Here is a 21654-nt window from a genome sequence, read left to right as displayed (position 1 = left end):
TTTTTTTCTTTTCTTTTCTGATATTCATCTGTGAGATAAAACAGATCCAGGTCGCTATAATGATGTTACTAAAATGAGTACTGCCCTTTAATTACACTTCTAGACTTGATCTACCTGTTGTAATCTGTATCCTATATTTATTAAATGAGTGAATCAGGCTTCTTTTTCTAGATAAATGTTTCTTAAAAATGTTCTTTTAGTGTTCAAGTTTGACCTTTAACTGTAAGATAATTTTAACAGTTTGTGTATATAGCACATTAGATTTTCTACATCTTAGCCACTCTGAAGGCCTTTATGTAAATTGATCTTGATCATGTCTTTTGTTTAAAAAAAAAAAAAAGTCCTCACTCGTTTTGAGGAGAGAATTTTGCTTCCATTTAGGTACCTCAGTATGATACTCCTTTTTAAAACAATGCTAAGTATATCTTGAATAAAAAACTTAAGAAAGAATGAATACCAACAGAATTTATTACTTATATTTTGGCAGAATAGCAATTTAAAAGGTTTTTTTCAGTTAAATTTTCATCTAGAAATGTAAGTGCTACAGGGTTAGAATATTTTGGTATTTCTTGTTTAAAAAAATGAAAAAAAAATTTTTTTTACATTTATTTTATTATTGAGAGACAGAGTGAGACAGAGCATGAGCATGGGAGGGGCAGAGAGAGGAGGAGATACAGAACCTGAAGCAGGCTTCAGGCTCTGAGCTGTCCGCACAGAACCCGATGCGGGGCTCAAACCCACCAACTGTGAGATCATGACCTGAGCCGAAGTCAAATGCCCAACCGACTGAGCCACACAGACGCCCCTAAAAAAATTTTTTTTAATGTTTATTTATTTATTTTTTTTGAGAGAAAGAGACAGAGTGTGAGTGGGAGAGGGGCAGAGAGAGAAGGAGACAGAATCCACAGCAGGCTCCAGGCTCTAAGCTGTCAGCACAGAGCCTGATGTGGGGCTTGAACTCATGAGTGGTGAGATCATGACCTGAGCTGAAGTCGAACGCTTAACCGACTGAGGCACCCAGGCGCCCCTATTTTGGTGTTTCAGATGACCCAAATAGAAAATGCTGTTTGACCTATTAGCTTCAACAGAACTGAATTTTAAGGAAACCTTGTAAATACTTTAGATTTTGAGATAGTGTAAATATGAAAATCAGGATTTATTTGAAGGATTGTATTTGTTTTTATGTCATGAGCCTAAGAATCCTGATTCCTTTATTTTGATAATCTATGATGAGTACCTAAAGTAAAATTATTAAAGTTCTTTCAAAAAAACTGTGCTAAAAATATAATTCATTTGGGGGAAAAGTGAATGTATATAAGAATTAGTCTTAACCATGAAAAATAATGAATCCTAAAGGACTTTGTAATGACTACTAAATTAAAAAATGTATATATATTTTCAATGTTTATTCACTTTTTTGAGAGACGGAGACAGAGTGTGAGCAGGGCAGGGGCAGAGAGAGAGGGAGACACAGAATCTGAAGCAGGCTCCAGGCTCAAGCTGTCAGCACAGCCTGATGCGGGGCTCGAACTCACGAACCATAAGATCCTGACCCGAGCCGAAGTCGGACGCTCAACTGACTGAGCCACCAAGGCGCCCTTGACTACTAAATTTTTAAAAGAAATTACTGTGGGGGCACCTGGGTGGCTCAGTAGGTTGAGCGTCCAACTGTGGCTCAGGTCATGATCTCGCGGTTCGTGGGTTCGAGCCTCGCATCGGGCTCTGTGCTGACAGCTCAGAGTCTGGAACCTGCTTGGGATTCTGTTTCCCTCTCTCTGTCTGCCTCTCCCCAGCTCACACTCTGTCTACCTATCTCTCAAAAATAAACATTAAAAAAAAAAAAAAAAAGAAATTACTGTTGATTGGCAGAACAATTTTTATTTATTTAAAAATGTGTGTTTGTTTATTTATTTAGTGAGAAAGAGAGAGAGGAGGAGGGGTGGAGAGAGAGGGAGAGAGAGAATACCAAATGAGCTCTCCTGACAGCACAGAGTCTGACGTGTGGCTCGATCCCATGAACTGTGAGATCATGACCTGAGCCAAAATCAAGAGTCAGATGCCTAACCGACTGAACCACCCAGGTGCTCCAGGAGCTTTCATTTAAACAGTGAACTCACCTAGTTACATTTTAAGCGATTAACTTTTGGGAACTTTGATTCATGGGGCATTTTAGGCTTATGTATTATTATACAGGAAGGCCAACTCTTAAAATTCTAGTGTTCTCTTCATATCCAGATATTTAATATTCTGTCTCTTTCTTGTTTTTCATTTTTATAAAGAGAAATGGTAATGGAAAAATGATAATCTATGATTGTAAGATAATTGAATTGATTGAAGAATAAGTTTTTATTTTTCCTTTTTAAAACAGATTTCATTAGCAATGAAGTAAAAGCCAAGTAAGCATTGTCTTCTTCAGAGGGACAAAAAGGCTTATTGTACTTTTTTTTCCCAGTGATGTTACTGTTCAGAAAGTTTTAGGTTTCTTTTGTAGAATTATTTCAAGGTTAGCATCTTATTTTTTTTGGATAATTTAAATATGTAAAATTTCAATCGTTTGGTTTTTGCATATGCTAAAATTCATTTTGAGCCCGCACTTGTAAGTAAACTCATCATACTGAGTTAGTATTATGTTAGGTTCAAAGTCAAAGTAGATTTATGATGTAGTAAAATTGACTTTTCTGTGTGGTTTTAAGTGGGTTCCCGAGAATTTGACATGTATAATCTTTTAAAGAAAGACCTGTTAATATACCAATTTCATTACTTTATAGTGTACTTTGTATATAAAGGTACTAAAAATGAAATACTTTGAAGAGGTGTAGTATATTAGAACAAGGTAGTTTTGTTTTTTTCTGGGGGAAAGGAGGGCTGGAGTGTTTTTGTTTTTGTTTTTGACAGTATGTGTACATGTAACAGCTTGAGTTTTTGTGTATATCCTTTAATCATCTGATCCATGACCTTTATTAGGCAGGGGCATTTATCATTAACATTTAATATTTAACATTTAAAATTGAACACGAAAAGTGCTGGAGTAACCAAACACAGAATATTTTTGTTAAGAAAATGTGTACAAACAGGAGCGGGAGATACAGGCGTCCACTTATGGAATGAATAAGTCATGGGGATAGAAGGCACAGCATAGAGAATAGCGTCAGTGGTGTTGTGTGGTGAGATGGTAGCTACACTAGTAATGAGCACAGCATAACGTATAGACTTGTCCAATCACTATGTTATGCACCTAAAACGAATACAATATTGTGTATCAAGTATACTTCCATTAAAAGAGAATTTTGTGCAAACCATACAGAAGATCATGTATTTACTTTTTTCTGAATGTCCTTTCCATTTTTCTTAATTTTTGAAAATACTAATTGTTGGGTATTTTAGAAATATCTTAGTTTACATCGACACTTCTTTTATTTTTTTATTTTTATTTTTTTAATTTTTTTTTTCCACGTTTTTTATTTATTTTTGGGACAGAGAGAGACAGAGCACGAACAGGGGAGGGGCAGAGAGAGAGGGAGACACAGAATCGGAAACAGGCTCCAGGCTCCGAGCCATCAGCCCAGAGCCTGACGCGGGGCTCGAACTCACAGACCGCGAGATCGTGACCTGGCTGAAGTCAGACGCTTAACCGACTGCGCCACCCAGGCGCCCCGACACTTCTTTTATTATGTAGCAATTTAGTTTTTGTTTTCACAAAGCATACTGTGAATTTTTTAAGTCTTGATGTTTTGATGATCATTTAAGTATCTTCCTGCTGAATTAACATTTCTTTTCCTCCACCCAAAAGGGAGAATTGTACAGTGACTGTTTTGAGAAATTAGCTAAGTTTTCATTTGGTGGGTTAGAATGTGAATTAAATATATTGGAGATATTATTAAATAGTTTTGGTGTTCAAAGACTTTTTTCTTCTTACAGTCTATTGTTTGAATAAATTTGTCACTTTGAATTTTATTTTGTTAACCAAGACCAATAATAAATGTCTGTAACCATTGCTGCTTATAATATCAGTTAACTTTATACTACATGTTAAACTTAAGCTTCTTCTTTGGACTTTATAGAGTTGAAGACAGAGTAAGTGCAATTTTTAATCTGTTATTAAAGCTTTTCTTGAGGTAATGAAATGATGCTTAGCTGGTATATTTTATTAATTGGTGCATTACCAATCTTAGAGTAAAAAAAGATGTTGTCTTTAGTATTAAAAAGTAATATTGCTGACATTTTAAAGATTAAAATGATTCCACCAGTATTACGTTTCTTGCTTCTTTAAATGAATGTTGATGTGTTTGCATATTAAATATAATTGTGTTCTAGGTTAACTTCTCAGCCTGGTGCTACATTACCAAACGGACATAGTAGCTTATGTGAGTATTCTGTTATGAAATGGTTAGTATTGAAATTCTTACTAATGTTATTAGAGTAAGTGTTAAAGTGGGGTAAAACAGTGATTTACTAGAATGTTCAGCATATCGTTGGAAATGACTGGATTTCAGTCATAGCGAATACTTATGTAATTGTTAAACATTGAGAAATCAGTACAAATGAAATAATTTAAATTATTATGATGGGTTATAAACAGTTATCAAACGTTTAGATTATTGGAGATTAAAACTATTTAAGAGGTTATATTGAATTTTTTGTAGTCTTTTAAAAGTAATTTTTGATGTATTTTTTCTTTTTTTCTTTTTATACTCTGTACTTTGAAATGTAAATCTCTCTCTTCTTGTAGCCCTTCGAAGCCATCCCCTTCGAGGGGAAAAGAAGGGAGATGGGGACCTTTCTTGTATAAATGGTGACATGGAAGTCAGAAAAAGTTGTCGTTCCAGGAAAAACAGATTCGAAAGCGTGAACCAGAGTTTGTTATTTGATCAACTAGTAAATAGGTATGAATGCTTAAACAGTAAGCAGTTTCATTTAATTAATTTATTCACTTGATTTTTCAGATTTCAGAATTTCAAAATCAAATTTCAGATTTGAAAAAACCATTGATTTTTAAGCTTGTTATGTTTTAAAAAATAAGCAGTGACTTAGCGATAAATGTAATTATTTTAAAACTTACTTTGAATTAGCAGTGATTAGCAATTACTATCAGTTTCTAGTCAGTTTATTAGTTTTAGTAGTTTATGTAATAGCTAAATTTTTCTCCTCCTTTTTAAGCTCTTGTGTGTAAATAGTATAGAAAATAATTTTATTCTGTCTTCACTGTTCTAGTCCTTTATTATTTGTTCATTAACAATTTGTTTTTGACAATTTTCAAGCAACATTAGGTTCCATTATTGATATGTAGTAAGTATAGTTTTGCTTAGTCAAGATTTTGAATTAAAGGTTTTTTGAGATATGGGATATAGCTAGTGAATGAGCCTAGTCGATTGCTCAATATCTACCTGCAATGAAATTTTTCTTCTCAGATGATAAATTATCCTACTTAATCCTTGTAGTGGCCTTGAGAGGGCAGGTCAGTACAATCCCATTTTAGAAGAGAAGAAATTATATTCTATAGTGGTAATGTCAAGTTTGAGTGTTAGTTATTATTTGTTAAGTACTTAGATCATTATCAGACACATAGTAAGTACTATATAAATGTGTTTAAAAGGTAAAATGTGGTAATGCCAGCCTGTATTTCATGGAGGTCAGTGTTCTCTAATTTTTAAAAAATATCTGTTCGGTTAACCTTATGTTGGCTTTAAACTTTTTACAGATTGTTTATCCTATAAATTTTCTTAACACCATCTTCAAATAAAAAGATTGAATTCTTATTATTTTCATTGCCTTGGATCTAGTAGTTATTTATAGTGGCATTGTGGAGTTAAATATTTGGAGTATTATGAACAAAAGTTCTATTTTGTAAGTTTTAAATATATTAAGGTAGAAGATGTTCTGGATTTTTAGGGGGGACATTATCTTCTGATGGCTGCTGATTCAGAAAGATGTTTAATTAGGATGCTATCTACAGTTACATATCAGAGATAATTAAATTATACTTTGATGAAGAGTGCTCTTTCATGTGTATGCCACATGTGGTCTCACAATTGTCTAAATCCTAGTTTTATTATGTGATTGTAGTACTGCTGAAGCTGTACTACAGGAAATGGACAACATTAACATCAGACGGAATCGTCGGTCAGGAGAAGTAGAACGACTTAGAATGTGGACAGATACAGAATTTGTGAGTATATTTACTTTAACAACCTTTGCAAATATTTTTTATTTTGGTTGAGGGATTCAGATGGAGAGTGAGCAGCACTGGATTTTCTTAAATTAACAGAATTGTTCCTTTTCTTTGGTTCCTCTTTAGTTTGGGATTTTATGTTTTCTTCTTCTATCCTTAACTGTATTTGCTGCAACCTTTCCCAAAAGATTCCCTACACTTTTGCCAGAACAGTTATCTTAAAGTACGGCTCTGATTCTGTTACTTTTCTTTTCTTTTTTTTTTTTTTTTTTTAGTTTTTTTTAAGTTAGGTTTATTTATTTTGAGAGAGAGAGAAGGAGAGAAAGAATCCCAAGCAGGCTCCATGTTGTCAGCACAGAGCCTGATGCGGGACTTGAACCCACGAACTGTGAGATCATGACCTGAGCCAAAGTCGGACACTCAACCGACTGAGCCACCTGGACGCCCCTGATTCTGTTACTTTTCTGATCTGAACCTTTGATGTTCTTTTTATTGTGTACTGAATTAATTACAAATACCTTGACCTTCATAATCAGGATTCAACTTTATCTTCTCACACGCCATTGCCCAAGTATAAACAAATAATTCTTCCTTTATCTTTTACTTCTGGTAATACTTTTGGTTAGGGACTGCTGTAGTCCTACCTTTGTTTCATGGTTCGTCTCAAATGCTGCCTCCCTTCCCCTTAGCAACAAGAGGATCATCTCTCTGAATTCTAGAGTACGTTGTACCTTTTTTGTTTTTAAAGCATTTTTTAAAAGTCTTTTTAATTTTTTTTTAATGTTTATTAAAAAAAATTTTTTTTAGCGTTTATTTATTTTTGAGACAGAGACAGAGCGTGAGCAGGGGAGGGGCAGAGAGAGAGGGAGACAGAATCCAAAGCAGGCTCCAGGCTCTGAGCTGTCAGCACAGAGCCTGATGTGGGGCTTGAACTCATGAACCGCAAGATCGTGACCTGAGCCGAAGTCAGACGCTTAACCGACTGAGCCACCCAGGAGCCCCTAATGTTTATTTATTTTTGAGACAGAGAGAGACAGAGCACGAGCAGAGGAGGGTAGAGAGAGGGAGACACAGAATCTGAAGCAGGCTCCAGGCTCTGATCTGTCAGCACAGAGCCCGACGTGGGGCTTGAACTAATGAGCTGTGAGATCGTGACCTGAGCTGAAGTTGGACACCCAACTGACTGAGCCACCCAGGCGCCCCTTAAGGCATTTTTTTTTTTAATGTTTATTTATTTTTGAGAGAGAGAGCGTACACAAGGGAGGGGCAGAGAATGAGGGAGAGATTGAATCCCAAGGGATTGAATCTGTGCTGTCAGTGCAGAGCCTGATGCAGGTCTAGAACCCATGAACCGTGAGATCATGACCTGAGCCGAAATCAAGAGTCAGACACTTAACCAATTGAGCCACCCAGGCCCCCCCTACTACCTTTCTTACTTTTTAAAAAATATTATTTTAACATTTATTTATTTTTGAGAGAGAGAGCGCAAGCAGGAGAGGGGCAGAGAGGGAGACAGAATCCCAAACAGGCTCCAGGCTCTGAGTTGTCAGCACAGAGCCTGATATGGGGCTTGAACTCAAGAACTGTGAGGTCATGACCTGAGCCGAATATCGAGAATCAGACACTTAACTGACTGAGCCACCCAGGCACTCCTACATTGTACCTTTTTTTTTTTTTTTTTATGGCATTTAACTTGTTTTACTTTGTTTTACAGTTACCTGTGACTTATCTTACTCCATCCTACTAGGCTATAATTTGCTTGAGGGAGAAAGTGTGTTCATGGCACTGTAGTTTTAAATTTTCAAATATTTTGTAAGTTTGTCTTATTTTTCCTCTTGACCCTTACGTTTATTGATTTCAGGAAGCTCCGTTTTTCATGAATCTGTGTCTTGCAAATAGGTGCTCAGTAAATTTCAAGAGTGGTCATATCCCATTAGGTTAATGATATTTATAGCCAGGAATAAATTCCATGTTAATATTTGACAGATTTTTCTCTTTAACAGGAAAACATGGATATGTATTCAAGAGTGAAAAGGCGAAGAAAGTCACTGAGAAGAAATAGTTATGGAATACAAAATCATCATGAAGTGTCTACTGAGGGCGAAGAAGAAGGTTTGTAAAGCACCTTATGAAATAAATACTACAGAGTTCAGGGGGGAGGGAAGAAAATTATATACAAGTAATACACATGTAATATTGCTGAGTGGGTGATTTTTGGCTTTAGAGGTCTGTATTGTGTAATTTGGAATAATTTTTATTTGATTGGCATTCTGAGTTTTCACCTTCATTTGGAAAAAGACCTTTACACTATACATCTTTATGTAATTTATCTTATTTGTAGCTAGCTATTGGTAGCCCTCCAGTGACCTAATCTGGTGACATTTGCCATGAGCTGATTTGTTGTTAGGTGAGGCTTCTTTTGTGTTTCTAATTGGAAGCCCTTATCCACAGTCACCTTCTACCCATATTCTCTGAATCTCTGATTATTTGGGCCCCAAATTTAGTTATGGACTGAGGAGTCAGTGGTAAAATTTAAAGAAAGAGGGACTGCTAGTTCTAGTGGAGGGAGTGGTACTGCTCTTTTCCAAGGCTTGTCTGGGTTCTGAACTAAAGAACCCCAGCTGAATTTGTGGGGCTGCAGCTAGGAACATGATGAAAGTACATTTGCCCCAAAGATTATAAATCCATGACTAGCACACTGTAGGTTTTAATTCTGTAGGTGTTAATCTTCATTGAAATGGATTTTCAGAAGATTTGGTGTATTGTAAATGAAGGATAGTTTTATTTTACAAGGAAATCTTACTAGTTCCTACTATGTGTATAGCTTTGATGGACAGGAATGGGTTTATTTCTCAAATTCTCTAATTAATATATTATTAGCAAGTTTTGAAGAGCTGATATTTCTAATGAAGGTGCTCTATTGAGCAAATATTGTTGTTGTTACAGTTAGAACCTCTATATTGCTTCCTTTGGAGAAAATCAGTATAGGCCAGACAGATTTATAATGTGATTTTTGCCTTTTCATTAACTGAACACCTTTATAGAGTTTCCAAAGTAGATTTGCCATGTTTAGAATTTCTTCCCATAATAAACAGTGTGTTATAGTGCAGGTGTTTCTCAAAAAGCAATATTTTTCGAAGGTTTAAAGAGATTTATTTGGGTAGGAGTAATTTAGATAATACCATATTTGGTGATTTTGTCTAGAACTTAATAATAAAAATATTTATAAACTTAGAATATGCTTTCGGATGTCATGACTAAAATATAAAGTGCTTTGCATTTTAGTATCCTATTTCACTCAGTATCACTAGTGGTTTTATGGTTTTTCCTGTGCTTTAATATGGTTGTGTTATATTGATAATTCCTATGGTTAAAAAGTTAATCACAAAGTGTATTGCATTTGGAGACCATAAACCAGTAAATTTTCATATGACTTAATTAATTTTTATTTATTTATTTATTTATTTTTGGGACAGAGAGAGACAGAGCATGAACGGGGGAGGGGCAGAGAGAGAGGGAGACACAGAATCGGAAACAGGCTCCAGGCTCCTAGCCATCAGCCCAGAGCCTGACGCGGGGCTCGAACTCACGGACCGCGAGATCGTGACCTGGCTGAAGTCGGATGCTTAACTGACTACGCCACCCAGGCGCCCCATGACTTAATTAATTTTTTAAAAGATTTTATTTTAAAGTAATCTCTATACCCAATGTGGGGCTTGAACTCAAACCTGAGATCAAGAGTCATAGGCTGTATGACTGAGCCAGCCAGGCACCCCAGACTTTTATTTTAAACTATAAATGGATGTCATATCATAGCTATAGCCAAACCACTTTTTAAAAAGAAACTTTTAGGTTTATGTATGTTATAATTTATTTTTAAATAAGCTTTTAAGATTTATGTATATTATAATTTATTTTTAAATGTATAGTTAGGTGAATTATAAAGTGATCACTTATGTCAAGAAATAAACGTATTAACACCCCAGAAATCTGCTTCATGCTCCCTCCCAATTCCTACCTGCATTTTCCTACCAAAATAGAACTAATTTGTGCTTATCTCTTGTCAGCAGGCCTAACAAACCATTGTATTGCCAACAAAAATTGCTCTTGCTGTAACATTAGTAATTATCTTGTAAGCATATTTTTTTGAACTACCGAGTGGTATTTGAATACTAACATTATTCACTGGTGGATAACTGGGCATTAAAATGAAGTTTGCTCTAGTAAAATTTTGATTTGTCTTCTATTATACCAGATCATAAGAATACCTAGGTTATTTAGCAGAGAACTGTATTATTTGTTGGAAAGGCTTTTTTTTTTTTTTTTTTTTTACATCTATCTAGGTTGGTTTTTAATTGTAGTGATACATGCTGTATCATAAAATGTTGACACATTTAAATGTTACCTGTGCAGAAAGAGTAAAAGATAAAATGTAAATATTCAGTTCTAGAGTGAACCATTCCTTGTGGATTAAAACAGTTCTTTTTCCTTTTGTGTGGGGGAAACTAGAATCTCAAGAGGAGGATGGAGACATAGAAGTTGAGGAGGCAGAAGGGGAAGAAAATGATAGACCATACAATTTGAGACAAAGAAAAACAGTGGATAGATACCAAGCACCTCCAATAGGTAAGAAATGCTGAATAACTTCGTTTCTTTTAAAAATTTTTTTTTAATGTTTATTTTTGAGACAAAGAAAGACAGAGCATGAATGGGGGAGGGTCAGAGAGAGGGAGACATAGAATCTGAAACAGGCTCCAGGCCCCGAGATGTGAGCCCAGAGCCCGACACAGGGCTTGAACTCATGGACTGTGAGATCATGACCTGAGCCGAAGTCGGACCCCAACCGACTGAGCCACCCAGGAGCCCCTGAATAACTTCGTTTTGTAGTTGAGTAGCTTATTCTGTACCACCCCTTCAAAAATACAAGTGTTGTGGAGTTTAAAGTTTTTATTTATTTATTTGTTTGTTTAATACTCTTTGTTTTTTTAAGTTTATTTATTTTGAGAGAGAGAGAAAGTGTGAGTAGGGGAGAGGCAGAGAGAAAATCCCAAGAGGGTCCACACTTGCAGTGCAGAGCTCAACATGGGGCTTGATGTGAGGCTTGATGCAGGGCTCAAACTCAGGAACCTTGAGATCATGACCCAAGCTGAAGTTGGGTGCTTAACTGACTGAGCCACCTAGGTGCCCCAATTCATTGGTTTTGAGTTTATTTACAGGGATTATGCAGTCATCACCACTGTTTAATTCTAGAATATTTTTGTACTTCTACACTTTCATCCCTCCAGCCCCTGGCAACCATTAATGTACTTTCTGTCTATAGATTTGCTTTTTTTTTTTGTGACCTTTTGTGTCTAGCTTCTTTTGCTTAGCATAATGTATTTAAGGAAGGACTGAGATATTTGTATGAGATACTCAAACTCTTATGCTCTAAAATGATGTTTGATTCTCTGGAAGGAGTGAATCAGAGTTACTATGGCAGCCCTCTAGTACATGCAGCCTAGGTATGCAGACATTACTCCAGTTAGGAGCCATTATCACAGATAGCCTTGTTAATAATGGGGGAGATGTGTAAAGATAGAAAAAAGATTCTGAATCATTTCTTTTTAGATTAAAAAAAATATTGAGGTATGAATGAAATACAGTTTACTGCAGTTGCACATATTTAACATGTAGTTTGACAAGTTGGAAATACCTTAGATACATACTTATGAAACTATCATTACCATCAAGGTAGTGAACATGTTTATCAGCCCCCAAAATATCTTTCTGCCTGTTTGTAATCTCCTTCTAACCTTCTTATGCCATCCGCATCCCAATCCTGAGGCAGTCACTGATCTGATTTGCTTTCTATAACCAGAGATTAGTTTACACCCTTTTGAATTTTATGTACAATATACTCTTTATTGTCTTTCTTTCACTCACCATAATTTTAAGACTCATGCATGTTGTTGAATGTAACAGTGTGTTTCTTCTTGTACAGAGTAGCTTTCCATTGTATGGGTATATCATAATTTGTTTATACATTCATTTGTGGGTAGATATTTGGATTATTGACATTTCTAATATTTAGTTATAAATAAGTTGTGAACATTCACGTGCAAGTCTTTGGGCATATTTTTTCATTTTTCTTATAAACACTGAGGAGTGGACAGCTGGGTTTTGTGATTAGGGTATGTTTAATATGCTAAGAAATTGCCAAACTGTTTTCCAAAGTGCTGTACCAATTAGATTCTCCCTGAGAGTGTATGGGAGCCCAGTTGCACCATTCTCTTGCCAACACTTGCTACAGTCAACTTTTTGAAATTAATTTTAACACATAGTTATTGTAGTTTTAATTTACATCTCCTCAATGACACTGAGCATCTTATGTGCTGATTTGCCAGCGTTATCTCTGGTGACGTGTCATTTCAAATCTCTTGCCCGCTTTTTCCAATTGAGTTGTTTATTTTCTTAATATGGAGTTTTTTGAGAGTTCATTATGTATTCTGGGTATAAGTCCTTTATCAGATATGTGATTTGCAAATATTTTGTCCGTCTGCAGCTTATTTCTTTTATTTTCTCTTGTTTTCTTATTTCTTTCACTTATTTTCTTAGTGTCTTTCAAAGAGTAGAATTTGTAATTTTGATGAACTCCAATTTATTAATTTTTTTAATGGATTATGCTTTTGGTGTGGTAACCAAAAAATATCTTTGTTTAACCAAAAGTCACAAATACTTAATTTAACATCTTTTTAGAGTGTTTACTTGCAACTTAAGGTATCCACAAAGTTTTTATTTTTGTTGTGCTCCTTCTAGATAGTATTTGGAACTTGAACACCTGTGACTAGCTTTCATTCAGAAAGTTAACAGAAGTAATTTCTACTCCTTTGATAACATCAATTTATCAATTTGTTATTAGTTATTTCTGTGTTGTCCTTTTTTATTTTCTTTAAGTCCCAGCTCATCAAAAAAAGAGAGAAAACACGCTGTTTGATATTCATAGATCTCCAGCAAGAAGAAGCCATATCAGGTATGTTTTGTTGGTTTTCAAAAGGAGGAAATAATCATATCTGTCATTTAGATATATCCTTTAAATAATATATAACAAAATTTCTCATAATTAGAATATAGGTATCGATAGTGTTAATAATGCCAATGAGGGACTAAATGGTTTCTTTCTTTTCTTTGCTTTTCTTTCTTTGCTTTCTTTCCTTTAAATGTTTATTTATTTATTTTTGAGAGAGACAGAGAGAGAGTGAGCTGGGGAGGGATAGAGAGAGAGGGAGACACAGAATCCGAAGCAGGCTCTAGGCTCCAAGCTGTCAGCACAGAGCCTGATGCCGGGCCCGAACTCACGAACTGTGAGATCATGACCTGAGCTGAAGTTGGATGCTCAACCAACTGAGCCGCCCAGGTGCCCCAATATCTTTCTTTTTTTAATTAGTGACTAGTAGTTATTATGCTACATGTGACTATTTTCTTCCTGGTTCAGTTTGCCTGGAATAGTTACTGTTTTAACAGTTATGTTCCCTAATGCTACATAGCTCTCTGCTCTCTTGGTAGAGTTGAATCTAAACCACTCACATTGCTTTCATTTGAAACACTGGTTCAGTTAGTCTTTCCTACCTTTTTTCCCCCTTTTGCCCTTTCTTTTATATATAGATACAAAGGACACTGGTTTTGAAACTGTCTTATCTATTATGTTTTCTGAAAAGGTAGTATACTCATGGAATATACAACTAATAAAAATTTAAAAATAGATATGAAGAGCTTCTTTTTTTCTAGTTTTAGTAGTCTCTCACTCTCCCATAGTAACATATGTTCATATACATGTATGTGTGCTTACACATTGTTAGCCCTTCTTTTTACACAACATATATTGTGCACATTGTCTTATACCTTGTTTTTTTCACTTAATTCATTTTAACTGTCTTTTCATTTCTGTATAGTGAAATTTCACATTTATGTTTATAGTTACCTATTACATTTATAGATATACTTTAATATTTAAATTAGTCCTTTATTGAGAGATGTTTTGGTCTTTGTTATTACAAAATAGGACATAATGAATAGCCTTGCACAATCTTCATTTTACATGTTTACAAATGTATTTGTAGGATAAATTCACAGAAGTTGGATCTCAGAGTTAAAGGGAATAGGAGATTGTAACTTTGATTAGTTTGTAAACCATCAAGTAGTGTATGAAAGGGCCTATTTTCCCATGTTTCTACAAACAAAATGTATTTTTAAACTTTAGCATTTTTGCCAGTCTGAGAGTTGAAAAGGAGATCTTGGTTTATTTAAAATTTCTGTATCTCTTATCAGAGCATTTTTTCATATGTTTAAAAGCCATTTGTTTTTCCTTTTTTTGAAACGTGTACAAAGTTTACCTATTTTTCTAATAGATTGTTTTTCTTTTATCTACTTTAAGTAGTTTTTTTACATCCTGAAGAGATTAGCCCTTTGTCATAAATTGCCAGTGTTTTTCCTTGGTTCAGACTTTGTCTTTTTTTGACATTGTTTTCAGTTGTCTTTACCAAGAGGTTTTTATTTTTATGTAGTCAAATTTATCAAGCTATTTTTTTAAGGCTTTTAGATTTTATTTTATTTTATTAAAAAAATATTTTTGAAAGAGAGCAGGCATGCATGAGCGGAGAAGAGGCAGAGAGGAAGATAGAGAATTTCAACCAGGCTCCATGTTGTCAGTGCAGAGTTTGACGTGGGGCTCAAACTCATGAACTGTGAGATCATGACGTGAGCAGAAATCAAGAGTCAGACGCTTAACCTGCTTGAACTACCCACATGCTGCTAGATTCAAATCATAGTTGGAAAAACCTACCCAAATCCAAAGTTTTCAAGGAGTTCATCTTTGTTTATTTTTATGGTATCATGTTTTTCACGGTTTTTATTATTTATTTATTTATTTATTTATTTATTTATAATATGAAATTTATTGTCAAATTGGTTTCCATACAACACCCAGTGCTCATCCCAACAGGTGCCCTCCTCAATGCCCATCACCCACCCTCCCCTCCCTCCCACCCCCCATCAACCCTCAGTTTATTCTGTTATTAAGAGTCTCTTATGGTTTGGCTCCCTCCCTCTCTAACTTTTTTTTTTCCTTCCCCTCTCCCATGGTCTTCTGTTAAGTTTCTCAGGATCCACATAAGAGTGAAAACATATGATATCATTTTTTTACTTTTAAATTTTGATTCATTTGAATTTTATGGTGTAAGATTTGTAGTACAGATCCAACTTTTTTTCACAGATGGAAAAATGAGTTTTCCCAAGCTCATTTATTGAATCAGTTCGTGATTTCTCCATCGATTCTCTTTGCCACATTTATCATATATCAGATTACATGTTTTGCTCTGCTTCTGGATATTTTTTCCATTCATATTGAATACTGTTTAAGTTGTTGAGGCTTTTTAATATGTTGTAATATTTATAACTAATCCCTTAAATTTCCTTTGAATGTGATTTTACATTATTTGTGTTATTTTTGTTTTTAATATTATTCAGTTATGTTTTAAAGTGTTATGTGTGGTTCTTGCACATTTATTGTTAATTTTTTCTTACCTAACTTACTTTTTCTGTTGCTTTTGTGAGATTCCCTTGTCATTTTTTTTCCATTATATTTTCTCATTATATTTCATTTTTCCATTATATTTTCTCTCTGATTCATATATATAACAATTTCAGCATATTAATTTTGTGTACCCCTCTTCTTTATTGGGGATTCTCCTAGCTTGTCCATGTTATGATTGATGCTTAAGAAAGATGTACTTTTGTCATGTTAAAGATTTATTTATTTTTTATTTTATTTATTTATTTTTAAAATATTTATTTTGAGAGAGAGAGCATGCATGAGCAGGGGAGGGGCAGAGAGAGAGAGAGAGAGAGAGAGAGAGGGAGAGAATCGCAAGTAGGCTCTGTGCTGTCAGTGCGGGAGCTAGAACTCATGAACCGGGAGATCATGACTTGAGCTGAAATCAAGGGTCAGATGCTTAACCTAAGGCCACCCAGGTGCCCCAAAGATTTATGTGTTTTTTAAGTACTTGAATTTTCTTAAAAAAAAAAAAAAATCAAAACAAGAATATTGATCGAATGTTTTCAAATTGTTAAGGTGTATGGAGATCTTTCATCTCAGATTTATTATTAAGATTTATTAATTATTTTAATAGATTTTCTGATGTTGAATCTTTTAGATGCAAGTGCCTTTTGTTTTCTGATTTTGTAATTAATTTCTATATTTGTTGCACTGTGATTAGAGAATGTTGTTTGTATTGTACTTAGTGAAGTTTCCTTGTGGTTGAATATATAGTCTATAGGCATTTGAAAAGAAATATTCTTTATTTTTAAACCACAGGTTGAAACTCAATTAAGTATGTTATTTATCATATTTTTTAGGTTGCCTTTATTATTATACTTTTGTTCATTTTGTATTCTTACTTTTCACTTTGGATGTGGACGGAAAGGGTGAATTAAAAGTCTTCCTAGTATTAGGATGTCTATATCCCTTTCTCCTTTTGCATGCTATAAGTTTTGCTTTTTGGGTGTTGTTGCTGTGTTGAGTTGTCCATAACTACTTACAGTCAGAAACTTTATTATGATTTGTCATTTTGCCTTTGAAAATATTCTCCCTTTGGGGCGCATGGGTGGCTCAGTTGGTTAAGTACCTGACTTTGGCTCAGGTCAAGATCTCGCAGTTTGTGAGTTTGAGTCCCAGGTTCGGCTCTGTGCTGACAGCTCCGAGCCTGGAGCCTGCTTCAGATACTGTCTCCCTCTCTCTCTCTCTCTGCCTTTGCCCCACCGCACTCTGTCTCTGTCTCTTTCTTTCAAAAATAAATAAACACTAAAAAAATTCTACTTTGTTTCATTTATTTCTTTTATACTAATTTATAGTCTGATGTTAGGTTTTTACCCATATCTTTGTTTGGCTTGTATACTTTTGGTTCTTTTATTTCTCATCTCTCTGAATCACATTAAACATCTCCTGTTTTCAGCATAGAGCCATGGTCTGATTTTGCTTTTAAAGTTTTATTTATTTATTTTTAGAGAGAGCGTGTGTGTGTGCATGTGTGGGAGAAGGATAGAGAGAGAGAGAGAGAGAGAGAGAGAGAGAGAGGGAGACAATCCCAAGCAGGCTCCATGCTGAGTGTGGAGCCTGATGCAGGCGCTTGATCTCACAAACTGTGAGATCATGACTTGAGCTGAAACCAAGAGTCAGACGCTTAACTGACTGAGCCAGCCAGCTGCCCTGAGCTATGTTCTGATTTGAGATTCAGTCTAAAAATCTTATTTTCATAATTGTGTCACATTTATTTCCATTTGTTGATATGACTGTTGTTTTTACTTCCGTTATTTTATCTTACTTTTGTTTAGTTTTTATGGTCTTAAGCATTTCACTGTGTGATATTTCTTTCTTCAACATTTTCTCATGGAAATTCTCAAATATCTAGAAGAGTTGGAAGAATTTTATAGTGAATACTGGCATACCCACCACAAAGATTCTACAGTTTTCATTTTATACTTTCTTTTTTTATTTTTGTTTTTATTTTATTTATTTTTTAATTTTTATTTAATTTATTTTTTTAATTTACATCTAAGTTAGCATATAGTGCAACGATGATTTCAGGAGTAGATTCCTTAATGCCTCTTGCCATTTAGCCCATCCCCCCTCCCACAATCCCTCCAGTAACTCTCTGTTTGTTCTCCATATTTAAAAGTCTTTTATGTTTTTGTCCCCCTCCCTGTTTTTATATTATTTTTGTTTCCCTTCCCTTATGTTCACCTGTTTTGTATCTTAATTCCTCATATGAGTGAAGTCATATGGTACTTGTCTTTCACTGACTGATTTCGCTTAGCATAATACCCTCTAGTTCCATCCACGTCACTGCATGTGGCAAGATTTCATTCTTTTTGATTGCCAAGTAATACTCCATTGTGTGTGTGTGTGTGTGTGTGTGTGTGTGTGTGTATATACATACATACACATCTTCTTTATCCATTCATCTGTCGATGTACATTTGGGCTCTTTCCATACTTTGGCTATTGTCAGTAGTGCTGCTATAAACACAGGGGTGCGTGTGCCCCTTTGAAACAGCACACCTGTATCCCTTGGGTAAATACCGAGTAGGGCAATTGCTGGGTCGTAGGGTAGTTCTATTTTTAATGTTCTGAGGAACCTCCATACTGTTTTCCAGGGTGGCTGCACCAGTTTGCATTCCCACCAGCAATGCAAAAGGGTTCCTCTTTCTCCACATCCTCGCCAACATCTGTTGTTGCCTGAGTTGTTCATGTTAGCCATTCTGACAGGTGTGAGGTGGTATCTCATTGAGGTTTCGATTCGTATTTCTCTGATGATGAGTGATGTTGAGCATGTTTTCGTGTGTCAGTTGACCATCTGGATGTCTTCTTTGGAGAAGTGTGTATTCATGTCTTTTGCCGATTTCTTCACTGGATTATTTGGGTTTTTTTTAGGTGTTGAGTTTGATAAGTTCTTTATAGATTTTGGATACTAACCCTTTATCCAATATGTCATTTGCAAATATCTTCTCCCATTCTGTCTCTGCCTTTTAGTTTTGCTGATTGTTCTTCCTTGCTCTGCATAGGCTTTTTATTTTGATGAGGTCCCAATAGTTCATTTTTGCTTTTGTTTCCCTTGCCTCTGGAGACGTGTTGAGTAAGAAGTTGCTGCAGCCGAGGCCAGAGAGGTTTTTGCCTGCTTTCTCCTCGAGGATTTTGATGGCTTCCTGTCTTACATTGAGGTCGTTCATCCATTTTGAGTTTACTTTTGTGTATGGTGTAAGAAAGTGGTCCAGGTTCATTTTTCTGCATGTCGCTGTCCAGTTTTCCCAGCGTCACTTGCTGAAGAAACTGTCTTTATTCCATTGGATATTCTTTCCTGCTTTGTCAAAGATTAGTTGGCCATACGTTTGTGGGTCCATTTCGGGGTTCTCTATTCTGTTCCATTGATCTGAGTGTGTGTTTTTGTGCCAGTACCATACTTTCTTGATGATTTCAGCTTTGTAATACAGCTTGAAGTCCGTGTTATACTTTCTTTATCAAATATATTTCTCTACCCATATGTCAATCTATCTTAGTTAAAAAAATTGTTTTTAATGTTTATTTTTGAGAGAGAGAGAGAGAGAGAGAGAGAGAGAGCGCACGCAGGGGAGGGGCAGAGAGAGAGGGAGACACAGAATCTGAAGCAGGCTCCAGGCTCTGAGCTGTCAGCACGGAGTCAAATGTGGGTCTTGAACCCATGAACTCTGAGATCATGACCCGAACTGAAGTTGAATGCTTAACTGACTGAGCCACTCAGTCTCCCCAATCCATCTCAGTTTTTAGATGCATTTCTAAGTATGTTGCAGACATCAGTATACTTCTCTTAAATTCTTCAGCATGTATATCAAGTAACTAAAGTTCAGTGTTTATTTAGGTTTTTTTTTTCTTTTAGGTAAAATTTACACACAAAGAAATGCACAAATCTTGTTTGCCTTTGCTGTTTTTAAAAAAGTGAACTTCTTATTGTAGAATAGGTTTAGATTGACAGAAAAATTTTGAAGCTAGTACAGTGAGTTTCCATATAGCCTATACTCAGTTTCCCTTATCATTAACACTTACCACTAGTATGGTGCATTTGTTGTAATTATTGAACTAATAGTGATATAATATTATGTACTAAAGTCCATACTTTATTCATATTTTCTTAGTTGTTACCCAATGTCCTTTTTCTATTCGAGGATTCTATCTAGAATACTACATACATTTTGTAGTCATGTCTTGTTAGGCTCCTATTGTGTTTCTTTAATCAACTTCATTGAGGCATAATTTATATAAACTTTACCCATTTAAAGTATTTAAAACAAAAATTTTTTTTTAAGTTTATTCTTTGGGGGCACTGGGTGATTCAGTTGGTTGAGCGTCTGACTTCAGCTCAGGTCATGACCTCACCGTCTGTGAGTTCAAGCCCCGAATCATGCTCCGTGCCTACAGCTCAGAGCCTGGAGCCTGCTTCAGATTCTGTCTCCTTCTCTCTCTGCCCCTCCTCGCTTGTGCTCTCTCTCTCTCTCTCTCAAAAATAAAGAATAAAAATAAAAGTTTATTTCTGAGAGAGAGGGAGAGAGAAAGGGAGAGGCAGAGAGAGAGGGAGAGAAGCTCCCAAGCAGGCCCTGCGCTGTTCACTCAGAGCCCAGGGCAGGGCTCAAACTCATGCACCTTGAGACCATGACCACCCGGGCAGAAATCAGGAGTCAGACATTTAACCGACTGAGCCACCTACCTGCCTGCCTCCTGGCCAATTTAAGGTATTTAATTAGATAAGTTCTGACAGGTGTGTATTGTTGTGATTTCACTGTTGCAATCAGGATGTAGAACATTTACATTGTCCTCAAAAGTTTTCTTATGTCCGTTTTCAGTCGACCCTAGGTAAGCACTGATCTTCTTTTTGTTATTGTATATTTGTTTCCAATTTCTAGAGTTTTGTTATATAGTATGTACTCTTCTGCCTTCACTCAGCATAATGATTTTTGAGATTCATCCATGTTGTTGTGTATATCAGCAGATTATTCCTTTTTATTGCTGAGGAGTATTCATTGTATAGACATACCAAATGTGTCATTTCTTGATGGAAATTTGGGTTTTTCTTGTTTTTGACTATTGTGCATAAGGCAGCTGTGAATATTTGTGTGTAAATCTTTGTGTGGATATAGGTTTTAATTCTCTTGGGTAAATAGCTATGAGTGGAATGTGTAGGTCTTAATGATAGGTGATGTTTAACTTTTTAAGAAATTACCAATCTTCAAAATTTTTGTAACCATTTTACAGTTTCACTAGCAGTATGTTTGAGTTCCATTTGCTTCATATCCTCCTTAATACTTGGTGTAATTTTAACCATTTTTTTAAGTCTATCTGTTTTGGGAGAGAGAGCGAATGGGAGAGGAGTAGAGAGAGAGGGGGAGAGAGAGAATCCTGATCTCTGCCCTGAGAGCGCTTGAAGCCACAAACCATGAGATTATGGCTTGAACTGAAACCAAGAGTTGGTCGCTCAACCAGTTCAGCCCCAACCAGATGCCCCAATTGTAGCCATTCTGATAATATATACTAGTATCTCATTTTAGTTTTTACTTCGCTGTTCCTGAGTCTTTAACCATGTTAAGCATCATTTTATTTACTTATTGGCCATTTTTATATCTTCTTTGTAAAGTTGGTGTTTAAATCTTTTGCCATCTTAAAATCAAGTTGTTTGCCTTCTTATTGAGTTTGAAGTGTTTTTATTATTTATTTATTTATTTATTCATTTTAATGTTTATTTATTTTTGAGAGAGAGACAGAGCATGAGTGGGGGAAGGGCAGAGAGAGAGGGAGACACAGAATAAGAAGCAGGCTCCAGGCTCCGAGCTGTAAGCACAGAGCACGACGTGAGGCTTGAACTCAGGAACCGCGAGATCAGGACTTAAGCCCAAGTCGGATGCTTAACTGACTAAGCCACCCAGGTGCCC

At 35.6% G+C, this 21654-nt stretch overlaps 1 protein-coding gene across 3 annotated transcripts in view; it reads left to right on the top strand.

The window, feature by feature from the left end:
* ATAD2B (ATPase family AAA domain containing 2B) overlaps positions 1-21654 on the top strand; it is a 168016-nt gene that overhangs the window by 24176 nt on the left and 122186 nt on the right. For 2 of the 3 annotated variants that reach the window (XM_058682648.1, XM_058682647.1), the window contains exons 3-8: positions 4315-4364; positions 4730-4883; positions 6064-6166; positions 8173-8281; positions 10679-10795; positions 13103-13178. In XM_058682648.1, coding sequence (XP_058538631.1) covers positions 4315-4364; positions 4730-4883; positions 6064-6166; positions 8173-8281; positions 10679-10795; positions 13103-13178 — 609 coding nt within the window. Of the gene's footprint in view, positions 1-4314; positions 4387-4729; positions 4884-6063; positions 6167-8172; positions 8282-10678; positions 10796-13102; positions 13179-21654 lie in introns of those variants that run through there. The other variant, XM_058682649.1, reaches the window with a different exon arrangement.

The sequence above is a fragment of the Neofelis nebulosa genome, chromosome 9, assembly GCF_028018385.1.
Source record: "Neofelis nebulosa isolate mNeoNeb1 chromosome 9, mNeoNeb1.pri, whole genome shotgun sequence".
Taxonomy (NCBI): domain Eukaryota; kingdom Metazoa; phylum Chordata; class Mammalia; order Carnivora; family Felidae; genus Neofelis; species Neofelis nebulosa.
The sequence above is the reverse complement of the archived record's forward strand: the minus strand, read 5'-3'. Positions and strand labels throughout refer to the sequence as shown.